At 35.4% G+C, this 17,015-nt stretch overlaps 1 protein-coding gene across 1 annotated transcript in view; it reads left to right on the top strand.

Annotated features, from left to right (window-relative positions):
* The window catches only part of PCLO (piccolo presynaptic cytomatrix protein), a 424,370-nt gene that overhangs the window by 294,723 nt on the left and 112,632 nt on the right, over positions 1-17,015 (top strand). Inside the window, exon 10 of the mRNA XM_049641366.1 lies at positions 13,340-13,465. Coding sequence (XP_049497323.1) covers positions 13,340-13,465 — 126 coding nt within the window. The remainder of the gene's footprint in view (positions 1-13,339; positions 13,466-17,015) is intronic.

The following is a 17,015-nucleotide window of genomic DNA, read 5'->3' as shown; positions in this document are numbered from 1 at the left end:
GATTTGCGAATGTTGAACCAGCCCTGCATCCCAGGAATGAATCCCACTTGATCATGGTGAATAATTCTTTTTATATGCTGTTGAATTCGATTTGCTAGTATCTTATTGAGAATTTTTGCATCCATATTCATCAGGGATATTGGCCTGTAGTTCTCTTTTTTTACTGGGTCTCTGTCTGGTTTAGGAATCAAAGTAATACTGGCTTCATAGAATAAGTCTGGAAGTTTTCCTTCCCTTTCTATTTCTTGGAATAGCTTGAGAAGGATAGGTATTATCTCTGCTTTAAACGTCTGGTAGAACTCCCCTGGCAAGCCATCTGGTCCTGGACTCTTATTTGTTGGGAGATTTTTGATAACCGATTCAATTTCTTCGCTGGTTATGGGTCTGTTCAAGCTTTCTATTTCCTCCTGATTGAGTTTTTGAAGCGTGTAGGTGTTTAGGAATTTGTCCATTTCTTCCAGGTTGTCCAATTTGTTGGCATATAATTTTTCATAGTATTCCCTGATAATTGTTTGTATCTCTGAGGGATTGGTTGTAATAATTCCATTTTCATTCATGATTTTATCTATTTGGGTCCTCTCCCTTTTCTTTTTGAGCAGCCTGGCTAGCGGTTTGTCAATTTTGTTTATTTTTTCAAAAAACCAACTCTTGGTTTCGTTGATCTGCTTACAGTTTTTTTTAGATTCTATATTGTTTATTTCTGCTCTGATCTTTATTATTTCTCTTCTTCTGCTGGGTTTAGGCTGCCTTTGCTGTTCTGCTTCTATTTCCTTTAGGTGTGCTGTTAGATTTTGTATTTGGGATTTTTCCTGTTTCTTGAGGTAAGCCTGGATTGCAATGTATTTTCCCCTCAGGACTGCCTTCGCTGCATCCCAAAGCATTTGGATTGTTGTATTTTCATTTTCGTTTGTTTCCATATATTTTTTAATTTCTTCTCTAATTGCCTGGTTGACCCACTCATTCGTTAGTAGGGTGTTCTTTAACCTCCATGCTTTTGGAGGTTTTCCAGACTTTTTCCTGTGGTTGATTTCAAGCTTCATAGCATTGTGGTCTGAAAGTATGCATGGTATAATTTCAATTCTTGTAAACTTATGAAGGGCTGTTTTGTGACCCAGTATATGATCTATCTTGGAGAATGTTCCATGTGCACTCGAGAAGAAAGTATATTCTGTTGCTTTGGGATGCAGAGTTCTAAATATATGTGTCAAGTCCATCTGATCCAATGTATCATTCAGGGCCCTTGTTTCTTTATTGACCGTGTGTCTAGATGATCTATCCATTTCCGTAAGTGGGGTGTTAAAGCCCCTGCAATTACCACATTCTTATCAATAAGGTTGCTTATGTTTATGGGTAATTGTTTTATATATTCGGGGGCTCCGGTATTCGGCGCATTGACCATTATAATTGTTAGCTCTTCCTGATGGATAGACCCTGTAATTATTATATAATGCCCTTTTTCATCTCTTGTTACAGCCTTTAATTTAAACTCTAGTTTGTCTGATATAAGAATGGCTACTCCAGCTTTCTTTTGGCTTCCAGTAGCATAATAAATAGTTCTCCATCCCCTCACTCTCAATCTAAAGGTGTCCTCAGATCTAAAATGAGTCTATTGTAGACAGCAAATAGATGGGTCTTGTTTTTTTATCCATTCTGATACCCTATGTCTTTTGGTTGGCGCATTTAATCCATTTACATTCAGTGTTATAGAAAGATACGGGTTTAGAGTCATTGTGATGTGTGTATGTTTTATGCTTGTAGTGATGTCTCTGGTACTTTGTCTCACAGGATCCCCCTTAGGATCTCTTGTAGGGCTGGTTTCGTGGTGACATATTCCTTCAGTTTTTGTTTGTTTGGGAAGACCTTTATCTCTCCTTCTATTCTAAATGACAGACTTGCTGGATAAAGGATTCTCGGCTGCATGTTTTTTCTGTTTAGCACACTGAAGATCTCGTGCCAATCCTTTCTGGCCTGCCAAGTTTCAAAAGAGAGATCAGTCACGAGTCTTATAGGTCTCCCTTTATATATGAGGGCACGTTTATCCCTTGCTGCTTTCAGAATTTTCTCTTTATCCTTGTATTTTGCCAGTTTCACTATGATATGTCGTGCAGAAGATCGATTCAAGTTACGTCTGAAGGGAGTTCTCTGTGCCTCTTGGATTTCAATGCCTTTTTCCTTCCCCAGTTCAGGGAAGTTCTCAGCTATTATTTCTTCAAGTACCCCTTCAGCACCTTTCCCTCTCTCTTCCTCCTCTGGGATACCAATTATGCATATATTATTTCTTTTTAGTGTATCACTTAGTTCTCTAATTTTCCCCTCATACTCCTGGATTTTTTTATCTTTTTCTCAGCTTCCTCTTTTTCCATAACTTTATCTTCTAGTTCACCTATTCTCTCCTCTGCCTCTTCAATCCGAGCCGTCGTCGTTTCCGTTTTGTTTTGCATTTCATTTAAAGTGCTTTTCAGCTCCTCATGACTGTTCCTTAGTCCCTTGATCTCTGTAGCAAGAGATTCTCTGCTGTCCTCTATACTGTTTTCAAGCCCAGCGATTAATTTTATGACTATTATCCTAAATTCACTTTCTGTTATATTATTTAAATCCTTTTTGATCAGTTCATTAGCTGTTGTTATTTCCTGGAGATTCTTCTGAGGGGAATTCTTCCGTTTGGTCATTTTGGAGAGTCCCTGGAGTGGTGAGGACCTGCAGGGCACTTCCCCTGTGCTGTGGTGTATAACTGGAGTTGGTGGGCGGGGCCGCAGTCCGCCCTGATGTCTGCCCCCAGCCCACCGCTGGGGCCACAGTCAGACTGGTGTGTGCCTTCTCTTCACCCCTCCTAGGGGCGGGATTCACTGTGGGTTGGCGTGGCCTGTCTGGGCTACTTGCACACTGCCAGGCTTGTGGTGCTGGGGATCTGGCGTATTATCTGGGGTGGGTAGGCAAGGTGCACGGGGGCAGGAGGGGCAGGCTTAGCTCGCTTCTCCTTAGGTGATCCACTTCAGGAGGGGCCCTGTGGCAGCGGGAGGGAGTCAGATCCGCTGCCGGAGGTTTGGCTCCACAGAAGCACAGAGTTGGGTGTTTGCGCGGAGCGAGCAAGTTCCCTGGCAGGAACTGGTTCCCTTTGGGATTTTGGCTGGTGGATGTGCGGGGGAGATGGCGCTGGCGAGCGCCTATGTTCCCCACCAAACTGAGCTCTGTCGTCCGGGGGCTCAGCAGCTCTCCCTCCCTTTGTCCTGCAGCCTTCCCGCTTTCTAAGCAGAGCTGTTAATTTATGACCAGACGCTAAGTCGCGCTTGCTGTCGGAACACAGTCCGTCAGGCCCCTCCGCTTTTGCCAGCCAGACTCGGGGGCTCTGCTTGGCCAGCGAGCCGCCCCTCCGCCCCGGCTCCCTCCCGCCAGTCAGTGGAGCGTGCACCGCCTCGACGCCCTTCCTATCCTCTTCCGTGGGCCTCTCGTCTGCGCTTGGCTCCGGAGACTCCGTTCTGCTAATCCTCTGGCTGTTTTCTGGGTTATTTAGGCAGGTGTAGGTGGAATCTAAGTGATCAGCAGGATGCGCGGTGAGCCCAGCGTCCTCCTACGCCGCCATCTTCCCTCTCTCTCCTTATTTCACTCTTTAATGGAAAGTATCTCCTGATAGATACTGGAAAATAGAAGCTGTAGAACTACGTCAAACACTTTCTTCACCAATAGCAAATTGATTTTGATGAGAACAGGTTTAGACTGTAGCGAAATAATAATCTGGATACCTAGATTTTATTTATATGTCTAAAGTGACTCATCAAATTCAGAACTTTTCTCACCTAATCAGTTTCTCAGTTCTTCCCCCAAATAGTAGTAATTATAACAACTATTATGCTACCAGGCTTGTAGAAACTTTGTTCTTTATAGAGTTGCATAGCAAGATAGGAGTGTTAATCCAACTACTTATTCATTTAACAGCAGTATATGCAGTTCATATTTGTATATAGATGTGAAAATACAAACATGATTAAAACTGTAATGCTAAAAAAGTAACAATTTCATCTTTGTGATATATGATAAAGATATAAGCATGGCATCAACCTTTATGCATCAGTAGAAAAATAAAAATTATCGTAGATGAAACAAAACATCAAGTGATCAATTTAATCAATCCCAGCTACAGATTAAATGGTATGCTATGATCTGTGGCCACCTAAGCCAAAACATTTCCTCTCCTTAGTCTTGACTGAGAAATGCTGGTTCCCAACACATTTCCTCTATCCTGATGGTTTCTTCTCTTAAAAGCCTAATTGCAATCCTTCCCATCACTCTCCTCTCTACAACTGAACAGGGTAAGGAGGTGTTGGGTGTGCTGCTCTCAAATCCATCCCTTCTGATTCTAAACCAGGTGCTAACCAGGCAGGAGATGCGTTGCTGGTCACTTACTTGGGCTTCCTTCTACCTTTGCCATATAATCAGGTGTTGCCATGAGCATTCAGCCTGGCAAAGCCTCATTTTCCTCATGTATAAACAGAGGGGGCTTTGTTTTTTTCTTTTTATTTTAAGATCCACTGGGATGATGTAATTTTAAGGCATTTTCTAAGAATAGAATAGAATACAATTATATTGTTGTTAACACTCTTATCATTGATGCATTAGACTGACCTGGAGAAAAATGTGCATTTTAGTATTTATCCATTCAATATTCATTCAGTTATATATTGAGTGTTGCCTAGATACTGTATGCTTACTACACATTTTATACCAGAATCTCAGCTTTGCAGAACTGAGCTCTTCCTCTGTTTATGCAGGAAAAAAAGGTGATTTTTTTGCCCTATCTTCCCTTTCATTCCTACCTTCTGTTATTGCTCAGTCACTGTGGTAACTACTATAAGCACAAATGTCTCCCAAGTTTTGCGACCAGGATAATGTCCATATATATTGTGTGCACAGAAAACCACTTTTATCTTTGTATTTTCTATTGGCATGTAACAAATTACCACAAATTTAATGACTTAAAACAGCACACATTTAGTATCTCACAGTTTTCTTGGGTCAAGAAATCCAGGCACAGCTTAACTGGAATCTCTGGTCAGGCTCTCAGAATGCTGCAGTCTACATGTTAAGGCTGCATTCTGTTCTGGAACTTGGGGATAGTCTTTCAAGCTAGCAAGCGCGGTTATTGGCACAATTCAGTTTCTCCCGTTATGGTACTAGGCTCCCCTTTGCTCCCTGGCTGTCAGCCAAGCCACTCTCAGCAACTGGAGACTCTTGAGCATCTTGCCCTGTGGTTCCCTCTGTTACCCTCTCACACATGGCAGGTTCCTTCTTCAGGGCCAGCAGAAAACTGTTGTCTTAATGGGCTAAGGGAATAAAATTATGGTAGTGACTATCGCATTACCTTTGTCAGCTCCTACTGGTTAGAACCAAGTCACATGTTCCTCCTACATTCAAAGTGACTTATTGGGAGTCAAGATAGAATATGTCTTCCACAATCTTATAGTATCTCCAGAAGTACAGAAGGAACACTTCTTCATAAGTGTTTAATTACAATAGTATTCTTCTTCCTACTTACCTTTTATTAAATAAAACTGGCACTTATTTTGGAAAGGTCATCATAGCATTCCTGTATTATGAGTTTAAACTATTTTATTTCCACCAATAGTGATAGGGTTACATGAGTGTCTCCCAATACAACAATTTTCTTTAACATGCATAGTAAATGACCCTGCTCCCAGTCCTAGGCTGTCATCCTAAGATCACTATCTAAACAAGTAAGCGTTAAGGCCATATCTATAAATTGACCCAATCTTCTAATTTTGTAACATCCAATTTCATATCAGATAATTACTTCATTTTGGAAGTACTGCTAAATGAATTAAGTTTTTTTATTTCCTTTTATGGAAGTATCATGCAAACCCCCTCAGATTTTACCTTTATGATTATAATTTTGCATTTGCCTTATATAAGCTAAAATAAAGAAAAAAATCCATGTGTTATTGAATGAACAAAACATGATTTTTGTAGTGTGGCTGTCCTGGGAAATTTTCTTGATGGACATTATTTTTGAAGTATTTCAGGTAGAGGAAACCCTATGTATCCTTAATAAAATCAGTATACAAAATATCTTTTATTTGAAAGATGTTAAACAAAGCCAGACTGCCGATATCTTTTGATATTTATTTGTGACTTTTTTGCATATATATAATGTTTTATATGTACGTGTGTGTATATATATATGGGACATTGTGTGTGTGTGTGTGTGTGTGTGTGTGTGTGTGTGTGTCTTTGTTATTTCCCATGATAATGGCCATTTCAGTCATGGGGCAATTCAATGGGGGGGCCCAATTCCTCTACTGTGATGTGAGTATGAATAGCCTTTTATACTTGCTTTGTGTAACATTTTTATCTTAATATTAACTCACATTACATTAGAAAAGACAAATGTGAAATTCTGTTGATGGAAATGTGACAAAGAATGTTCTCTTTGAATCTTTCATATATGTAAAGGATATATATTTAAAACTAGAAAAAAAGGATTCCATACAACAATTGGCTGTGTTAGAAAAAGCTAATGGGAATAGTTGAGTTTGTAATTTGTAGACTTAGTTAGAGTCAGATTAGATTTGGTATTAATGTGGTGCTTCCATTTTGATGCTGCTGGACACAGTCAAGTAGGGATTGCTGTTAAGGTAATTTATATGTGTTGTTGTATTTATAGGAATGTTTTTCTCATAAAGTGCAAAAATTAGTAAAGATAAAGGAAAATGGTGAAGTAATGAAATATTCTTTAGGTCTTTAGACTCAAGTATAAGTTCATTAATGTAGCATTTGGTAAGACACAAAAGGGAAATTACTGTGTTTTTAATATGTTAGTTTATTTTCCTAAATATTTACATAGATAATTTATAACAGAAATTAGTAGGTGAAAGAATATAAAAATAAACTTTCATAGCCTCACTCAGGAGTATAATTAATGTGTAAACTATAAAAATAGAGTCGATTAAACTATCCTTTGGAAACTTTTCCATTATCCTTAGTACTTCATTAACACTAGTATTTATATAGATAATCTTTCTTCTTCTTCAGCCCAATGAATGGCATGACTAAATTGCAATACATCATTATCCTGTGATAACTTTACTGTGAATAATAAACTCCATTGATTTAAAGACTACTATTAATAAGATAGTGTGTTCACTTACAAGACTTTGCTTTTCCTTGTTGTTTAGATGTAGTATGTGGTTTTGTCAAAATGAACCAAGGATTTTAATTTTGTCTAAACTTAATGGTCTAATAATTGTAATATCATAATATTTTCATATATTTTTAAATGAAAATAATAACTTTCTTTTTAATACTTTAAAATACCAGAACTTTTAATGTAACATGTTAATAAACCAATAAAGGTTAAACTAGATTTAAACTTTAAATTTAAATCCAAATATAAAGATTTTTCCTTAATATGCTCATTTTATTTTATACACAGCTTATTTTATTTGTGTTTTATTTCAACTTTATTGATGTACCATGGACTTATAAATTTGTGAGATATTTAAAGTGCACACTGTGGTGATTTGATTTACGTATATATTGTGAAAAGATCCCCCCCCCCCCCATCTAGTTAAGACATCCATCACCTCAGGTATTTATATTTTGGTGTGTAAAAACACTTAACTTCTACTCTCTTAGTAAATTTCACTTGTACAATACAGTGTTAAAACCATAGTCACGATGTTTTATATTAGATCTTCAGAACTTTTCCATCTCAGAGCCCCTGGCAACCACTTTTCCACTCTCTGTTTCTATAAGTTTGAATTTTTTTCTCACACGTATATGTGACACTGTGCGGTATTTGTCTTTGTTTGTCTGGTTTATTTCACTGAGCTTAATGTCCTCAGGGTCTATCCCCATTGTCCCAAATGGCAGGATTTTCTTTATTCTCGAGGCTGAATAATATTCCGTGTGTGTGTGTGTGTGTGTGTGTGTGTGTGTGTGTGTGTGTGTGTGTATCTTACATCTTCTTTATCCAGTCATCTGTCACTAAACACTTGAGTTGTTTTCATATCTTGGCTATTGTGAATAGTGCTATAATGAACATGGAGTACAGATATCTCTTTGATAGCCCGTTTCATATCCTTAGAACTGGGATCACTGGATCATAGGATAATTCTATTTTTAATATTTGGGGAAACTCCATACAGTTTTCTATAGTGACTGTCACCAATTTACATTCCCTTGAGCAAGTACACCAGGGTTCTCTTTTCTCCACATCTTTGTCAACACTTGTTATCTCTTGTTTTTTTGATGATAGCTATTCTGCCAGATGTGTGGTATTATCTCATTTTGGTTTTGATTTGCATTTCCCAGATGATTCATGATGTTGAGCACCCTTTCAAGCACCTTTTGGCCATTTGTATATCTTTTTGGAAAAATGTCTATTTAGTTTCTCTGCATATTTTTAAATCAGGTTGTTTATTTGTTTGCTGCTAAGTTGTATGAGTTCTATATATATGAGTTTTTATGTTTTTATATTAACCCCTTATCAGGAATGTGATTTGTAAATAGTCTTTCCTATTCTATAGGTTGACTTTCATTTTGATGGTATCTCATGAATCCTTTAATCTATTTTCACTCTTTTTCATTCTTTTTTCTCATTGCTCCTCTCAGGTGACTTCTACTGCTCTGTTTTCAAGTTAACCCATCTTTTCTCTACTTCTCTGGTCTGATAGTAAACCCTTCTATGAATTTTGCAGTTCATATATTTTATTCTTTAGTTCTCTGATTTCTCTTTGATACTTTGTTATATATTCTGTTTGTTGAAATTTTCACTTTGTTCATGTATTGTTCTCCTAACTTCATTGAACATCATTATTTTGAACTTTTTAAATAAATAACTTTACTCCATTTCATTAAGGTCCTTTTCTGAAATTTTATCTAGTTCTCTTGTTTGGAACACATTTCTCTGTTTCTTCAATTTTTTTTGACTCTGTGTGTTGGTTTCTAAGCATTAGATAAAACAATCACATCTTCTGGTCTTGATGCAACGGTTTCACGTAGGATTTAAACATTATGATTCAGGGGTGCCTGGGTGGCTTAGTCGGTTAAGTGTCCATCTTCAGCTCAGTTCACGATCTCATGGTTTGTGGATTCGAGCCCCCCACCCCCACCCCGTGCTCTCTGGTGACAGCTCAGAGCATGGAGCCTGCTTCAGATTCTGTGTCTTCCTCTCTCTCTGCCCCTCCCCCAGTCGTACTTTGTCTCTGTTTCTCTAAAATAAATAAACATTAAAGAAATGTAAACATTATGATTCAGCCTGGCCTGTGCTCTTGGTTGTCTCTCAAATCTTAACGATTGTTCGAACTGCCTTCTTTGTTCTTGATGGCTCCCAGGAGTTGAAGGTATGCCGAAACGTGTTTTGATGTGGGTTTTGTTTTGTTTTGTTTTATTTTGTTTTTTTCGCACGGACCCATTATGTAGGAGTCATCAGCTAGTTTCTGGATTTTTTTCAGAGGGAATTGCTCCACGTGTAGCTGTAGATTCGGTGTGTCCATGGGACGAGGTGAGTTCAGGAGCCTCCTCTGTTGTCATCTTGGACTGGAACATTAAAAGTGACTACCTAGTAGTATATTTACCACATAATTAAAACATACATAGGGATTTGAAAAGACTGGTATATTTCAATTGTAATCCTAAGGTTATTAAGGTAATACTTTCTCTTAATGACTTGCTACCTTTATCGTTGGATGTCTCTTTTCTTATAAATATTCCCTACATACTTTAAAGGATTTTTTACATACTTTAAAGGATTTTTGAAAGTTAGATTTCTCTGTAAGACTCCCTCAGTAACATCTCTGCTTATTTGTTGTGAAATTACTGTAATTTCTGACAATCTTTTTTAAAGCTTCTGTGTTCTCTTTGGTAACTACCGTCTCTCTACCCTGCCGTGCTGTTCACTCGAGCAAAACCCTTGTATTTTCAAGGCATCTAACTAAGGAAGCATTTTGTTAATGTTTTGAGATAGAATAAAAGCAGGGAGGCAAAAGGATTTTGTGTTGATAAAAATTTGTCCAAAGTTGAAAAACTTTGGTAATATATAAACATCACTTATCAAGGACCATTTAAATACAAGCATTTCCGTTAAAAATTAATGTTCCTTCTTGAGTTTACCAGGTCTTCTATTGCATTCTATAATTCTATTGCAATTCTATTGCAATCTATAATTTAGATTTGAGCTGGGGTGTTTTATTTTTATAGAAGTATTTTTGTTTATTTTATCTGCATTTACTACATAAAATATCAAAGTGAAGCTATAGAAATGTTAAAATGTCCACATTTAAATTATTACAAATCATATAAAGAAAACTTCTTATGTACCCACTAGCATGTAACTACTATAAAAGAAGCAAAAAAAAAGTTATACTTTCTGAGTCTTTTTATTTTCTATCATTCTATTTTATCACAAATTTTAATATTTCTATGCTACTTTATTGTATACATGAAAAACTAGCAGCAACCACAGCAATGTCAAAGCAATTTCAAAGCAACAGGAATTCTTGAAAATTTACTATGTGCTTGAAGTGGTTTCTTTATATATAAAATTTCATTTCCCACAGTATTGTCATGGCTGTACATTACTTTCATTTTACCAAAGATACTGAGGCTTATAACATGTATTTGTATAGTGTTTTAAGTATTAGAATTCAGTGGTATAAGATGTATTTTACACAATTAAAGAAATGTTGTGTTGTGCTACTTTATTAAATTAGCATCAGCCTTATATTTTACTTATTTTTGAGAGACAGAGAGAGACAGAGCACTAGTGGGGGGAGAGGCAGAGAGAGAAGGAGACACAGAATCCCAAACAGGCCCCAGGCTCCAAGCTGTCAGCACAGAGCCCAACACGGGGCTCGAACTCATGAACCGCAAGATCATGACCTGATCCGAAGTCGGACGCTCAACCGACTGAGCCACCCAAGCGCCCCATGTTGTGCTACTTTATTAAGATGGATACAATTATAACTTTCTTTCACTGATCCTTTTCTACAGGGTTTTAGGTGTATTCAGTCACCAAAAATTAAATGGTAGTAGGGATGCAACTACTTAACTCTTAAGACATTTCCATCTATAGAATGAAACTATAACCAAATCTTTAAAAATAGTCACTTATACCAATGAATAGATTTCAGAGTTCCACAACTACTCTTTTAGCTATACCTTTACAAGGTGTAATAATCCCATGTGTAGATTCTGAACATATGCTATGCCATATATGATATAGTGCTGAAATTGTTTTTCATGGGCTATGTTTATATTCTGTTTTTTTTAAGCTTAAAAACAAATAAATAAAACCAAATGCCCTGAGCACTCTACTATACCCTACTACAGTGTACTCTTCTGAGTGTAGCATTATAATAAGTTTTGATGTATGGAATGATCTTGAACATATGCCTATATGGTAAGGAAATGTCTTAAATCATCTTTTGGGATCTCAGACTGACATGTCTCAAAATTGATAAAGACACACCAACCACATTAGAAATTCAGTATCTGTGTGTGTGTTTATGAAAAGTTTAACAAGTAGTAAATTACAGCTCTGAGGGATTCAATCATGAAAAGTGAAAGCAAGTCTTTTAAGAAACTGTTATTACTTTTAACAGATAAATTCCGTGACCAGCTATTTTAAAATCCTCATTTTGTAATTTCCAAAATATCCTTAGCACACTAAAAGATAGACTAAACTGATTGAATGAAGAATGGGTAATAACTTCTTCATTTGTTGTCCTTTATTTATATCTATGTAATATCTTATTATATAATCAGTCCTGGTGAATTCTTTAAGACTACTGTCTAAGTAAGAACTCAACTGTTGGTAAGCAGCCTTAGTTGAGACCAAGTCCTATACTAAATGATGTTCTGTACTCACACAGCTATATTCAATGTGTATCATAAATTAATCTCTACTCACAGGGGTAGCAATGGACCAAGATACTGGTGACAGAAAAGCTTCATAAGTAAGGCCAGAGAAGGCTAGTATCTTATTTAACTATGACCCATTGACAACAGCAGGAAAGTTAGATGCATACAGTTGATTTGCTTAGTTTTTGGGGTTTTTTTGTTTTTATTTTGAGGCTCAATCTTCAGAACACTTACCCTGGTAAAAAAAAAAAAAAAAGTAGAAAGAGGGAGGCAAGTAGGAGGGAAAGAGAGGGAGAAAAGAGGGTAAAAACAAGGAAGGAAGGGAGGAAGGAAAGGAGAGAGGAAATTCATTTGGAATTACCTTATATAACCTGGAAATGATGTTCTACCAAAATATATCCCTACCTGGATAAATGGCAGAAGGGTTCCATAATCCCGTGTTACTTGCTTGTTGAATGTTTGTACTGTGTTGGTATTGACTCCAGGGATTGTTTTTGAAGAGTAAAGTGGGAAGGGAACAGGATCTGTAAGAAAGCTGTCTTTTAAAATTTAGAGATTTTTGAAAGAGTTGAAAACGGGCCTTCAATCACTGAATAGAAATAATTTTAATCTAAAGAAATAGCTAATTGTGTCTTGATTTAAGAAGAATTCTGCTTTCTTTTAGTACTTTTAAAATATCCTTGACATTTGTAATAAAAATATTTCTGGTGCTGTATATATACGCTTGCTAATTTTTAGCTGATTATAAAGAAACTATAAACTTAAAACATCAACAGTTCATTTATATCACACTCAATTTTCACACAATAATCATTCTCCATCTTTTTATCTATGTAGCTAATTACAGAAAAATCTATTCTATGAAATAAAGTTTACTAAGTTGTTCATCAGTCAAGAATTTTATTTTGCCTCACGAAAAATGTCATGTTAATAATGCACAATGTTAGTTGATGAGTTAAGGCTAAAAAATGAATAGTAATTCATAAATTATGATTGTATTTTTGTCTTATCAGTTGCAATCATTTGTATGTTTAAATTGTGTCTTCTCAATTTATGATAGCTATTACTGTCTTTTACATGAAATGCTCCTCAATTTCATAAGTGAATTATACACTCTGGTGTTTCTTATACTGAGAACATCTTTATACAATATGTTTACAAAGTGTCTGGCCAAAAGTGGACAAAGATATCTGTATTATATCATGGTGATATCATTGAATTCCAAAAATTATTTTTTAATATCAGGGGATTCATTGTAGATCCTACAAAAATCTCAGAATGTCCTATTTCATATCATCTATTATTGAATTCAGAATAATATCCTTTTGTTATTGGTGTCCAGTCCCAATATTCATGTTGTAGATAGCTTCTGGGCACCAGAGCTCACGTCATGTGCACCTTATAACTCATGATAACTGTTGTTCCTTTAAAATGTTACTAATAATTTGCTATTTTTTCAATACAGGTAATGGATTAGGAATTAGAATTGTGGGTGGTAAAGAAATCCCTGGACATAATGGAGAAATTGGAGCCTATATTGCCAAAATTCTTCCTGGAGGAAGTGCAGAACAGACAGGAAAACTTATGGAAGGTAAGAATAAGGATTTCATTGTTGATTAAAATGAACATACTTATATTAAACATATTTTAATTTAATATGCAAATTTTCTCTTTATTTACCACGTAGGTAACCCTCTCTCCTTATGGTTAATTATGAAATTTTGGTATCGTAATATAAAAGAAAATGTGTTCACAACTATATTCACTTTATTTTCAATTGCATTGTCCTTTTGGCAGTTGGGTTTGCTCTGTGAATATCTTACTTAAGAAACACTAATTAGTCAATATTGTTTACTGACTTGGGCAATATTATTAAAACTACTTTGGTTATTGAGATTAATTTTTTTTATAAATACTAAGAAAATTATATTGAAATCATAACTGTAAAAATACCACATGATTCAGTACACCCTAAAGTTGGGTCAGCAAACTGTGAACATCCCCCAGGCCAAATCTATCTGCTGTTTGTTTCTATAAAACAGTGTTGGAACACAGCCAGGATCATGAATTTACATGTTGGATATGGGCATTTTCCCACTACAAACAGAACTGCATTCATGACAAGATGAAATGGTCTACAAAAACTAAAATTTATACTCTATGGCTCTTAACAGAAAAAAATTTACCAACTCCTGTTCTAGGTTACTGTCTACTTTTGGGTACTATACACCTTATCACATCAAAAGCATTTAAAAAAAAAGAACTTTACAGATGTATCTAAAGGTCCATAAAACATGTATTTTATCAATTTATTTCACATGTCATAAAATGTTCAGTTCTCAAAACACAAAGTGATTATTTTCACTTGTTTTTAGTTGATTGGGTTGTTTCCAAACTCTAACATATGGTTTATAAGCTTTCAGTGATATTGTTTATAATGGATTTTTTTTTATCATAAAACAGCCTCAACCTATCATTTTATTTAATTCTAAATAAAATACTTATTTGGAAAGTGTTTTTTTCTCATTTCATAGTTTTATAAAATGTTGTTTGTTATTTAAAATTCTCATTATGCTAAAATGATTCACTATTATTTTCTTCAATGTATTGGAACCTCCCAAAAATGTCCATGGATATTTTGGTAGACTATTAGAATAAACACAAACTTGAGGTATTATTTACTCATCACAGTGTTCTTACTGGAGCCAGTTGGTACCAAGTCTCTAAGATACGCTCTTCCTAACTTCACATTTAGTGACATCACATTGATGGCTTGAACTGGTCTTGGTGGGAGGATTTACAAAGTGGAAACAGATCAATGTGATAAATTAGGCCTGTTTGTTTTGTTTATCTGCTTGTTGGTTTTCAGAATGCCAGATTACCAGGTCATCACCTAATATGTAACTGAAAGCATATTTTTAAAAATATTCCAGTGTGCTGCATAAAACAGAGAAAGGTAGGAGAATTAGCCAGAAAGCTAAAAGAAAGTAAAAACTGTGTCAATCAAGATATAATAATTATGAGCAAACTACTGAGTCTGTACAAAGTTTCTATGACTATAATCTTATCATGCCTGATGCTACTCTTTGATGTTGCAGTCTACTTAAGCTATAGAAATTGAGACCACTTTTTTTAATTGACACCATTTTTAACGATGGAAGTGATATGCCACTTTTATGCAGCATACTCCAGAAGGAAAGGTGTATGCTGTTTTTATTCTAAAATAAAAATTGCAGCAACTGTTTGTTTTATAGTTATGCAAAGATACCTGAATACAGATAAATTTTCATACTTTTGTCTGTAATTACACCATGGAAATTGACAAATACTACAAATCAGGGTGGTTTTGGAAGATGTCTTAAATGAAGTGTTTTGTGATGAAATGATACTTTTTGTACTTGGTAGTCTATGTGGCCATTTTTAAGTTCATACACTTAAATTAAAAAAATATATATAGATATAATATAGACTAAGTCAAGAGAGAAAATTGAAGTGAACCTAATGTCCAAATATGTCCTTTCATGTCCAAAGATGAACTGACTAGAAGGCCATCAGTCCAAATGGGAATACACAAGGACAATATTGTTTGACCAATATATTTTCTGGATATATATCTATATGTATTTATATTTACATAATTTTTGTTTTGTCTGTAACTATGTGTTTTATTCATACATGGCATTCTTAGAACCCTCATCTTCAATCTCTAATAGATTATCATACAGTTTCAGATTAGTATATTGGTTAAGACACAACTCTGATTTTTATGTCTGATGTAACTACAGGAATACCGAGTGTAGATCACTGAAGTCTTGTGGATTTTTTAATATTTAAAATTTTTTATGACATCATAAAATTTTATTTATTGAAGGCAATAACAACAGTTAATTCTCCATAGTTTAAAATTCTTTTCTTTTCTAAGGAAAAAAATGTATACGAACAGATAGATAAAATATGTAGTTGTATGCATTTAATTGTACTTCTCCATCTGTAGAACGAATTTCAGGTAGACTTAGGAATTGATTTGATGTCTTCCCGGTGTATCTTTCTGCATTTCTGAATACAAAACTATATACCCTGAGCCTTTATGATGTAAAATTGCCTCACGCTTGATTTAAAACATACGTGAATGACAGTTGGTTGACCATAGAATTCTTAGACTGCATTTTTTTCCCACTCCACACAAATGCGCTATTGTTAAAAAAGAGGTTGACCCTACGGTTTTTCCTAAGTTTGGTTATTTGTCTTATGGTAGGCTTTTCAGTCTCATCAGGGTCTTACATACTTATACTCTTGCAGCACTCAGAGGCATGGATTCTGACTGTGTTGACTTTTGGAAGAGCAAGAGTATTTTCAGGTTTCCTCTAGCTTTTTATCGTCAGGATTTGTGCATTTAAAACACACTGACCAATCATGTAGGTTTTCTGATGCTGTTCAGAAAGTACTGACTTATGTAACTAACATTAAATGGAGGGGAGAAGGCCCCACTACTTCCTGAGTCCACTGAGCTGGTTACTTGTTAAAAGGAGATTTTTATTCAGTGTTTTTTGAAAAATCTTTCTGAACTAGGTTGTCTATCTTGTTACATAATGTAGGAAAGAGTTGTGTTTCAGAATGCTGATACTTGGCAATAATTACTATTGCCCAATCATTAGGCTATTCTCAAAAAATTCATTTTTATACACTCATAATATAGGCTTGTGCCATCCTCTGCAGTTAAAAAAAGCAGTTAGAGAACGTTGCATTAGTCAAAATTTCCTGAGCCAATCTTCTGGTTTTACAAAAATCTGTAGTGATTTTCTGAAAGAACTTGCACAGTCAGATATTTGAGGGATCCTAATCTTCCAAAACCATACAGTTTATTTTTCGGCAACATTAGTAAGCATTCTTAAACAGATATTGGACAAAGAATGATCTTTGGCTACCTATTATTCTTCATTTTAATGCTTAAAGTCAGTTTTCCATTAAAAAAAAAGACAAAACATCTGGGGAATTAAACTACAAATCTGATTTTCTGAACTGCTATTTGTCACTATTTGCTTTAGGATTAAAATTTTAAACAATTTTAGATCAACACTGTTGGAGCTGTGTATTGATCATCAATATTGGGACGTTAAGTGGTGTATAATTTTGTCTATCAT

Source organism: Panthera uncia, chromosome A2, assembly GCF_023721935.1.
Source record: "Panthera uncia isolate 11264 chromosome A2, Puncia_PCG_1.0, whole genome shotgun sequence".
Classification (NCBI taxonomy): Eukaryota; Metazoa; Chordata; class Mammalia; order Carnivora; family Felidae; genus Panthera; species Panthera uncia.
The sequence above is the reverse complement of the archived record's forward strand: the minus strand, read 5'-3'. Positions and strand labels throughout refer to the sequence as shown.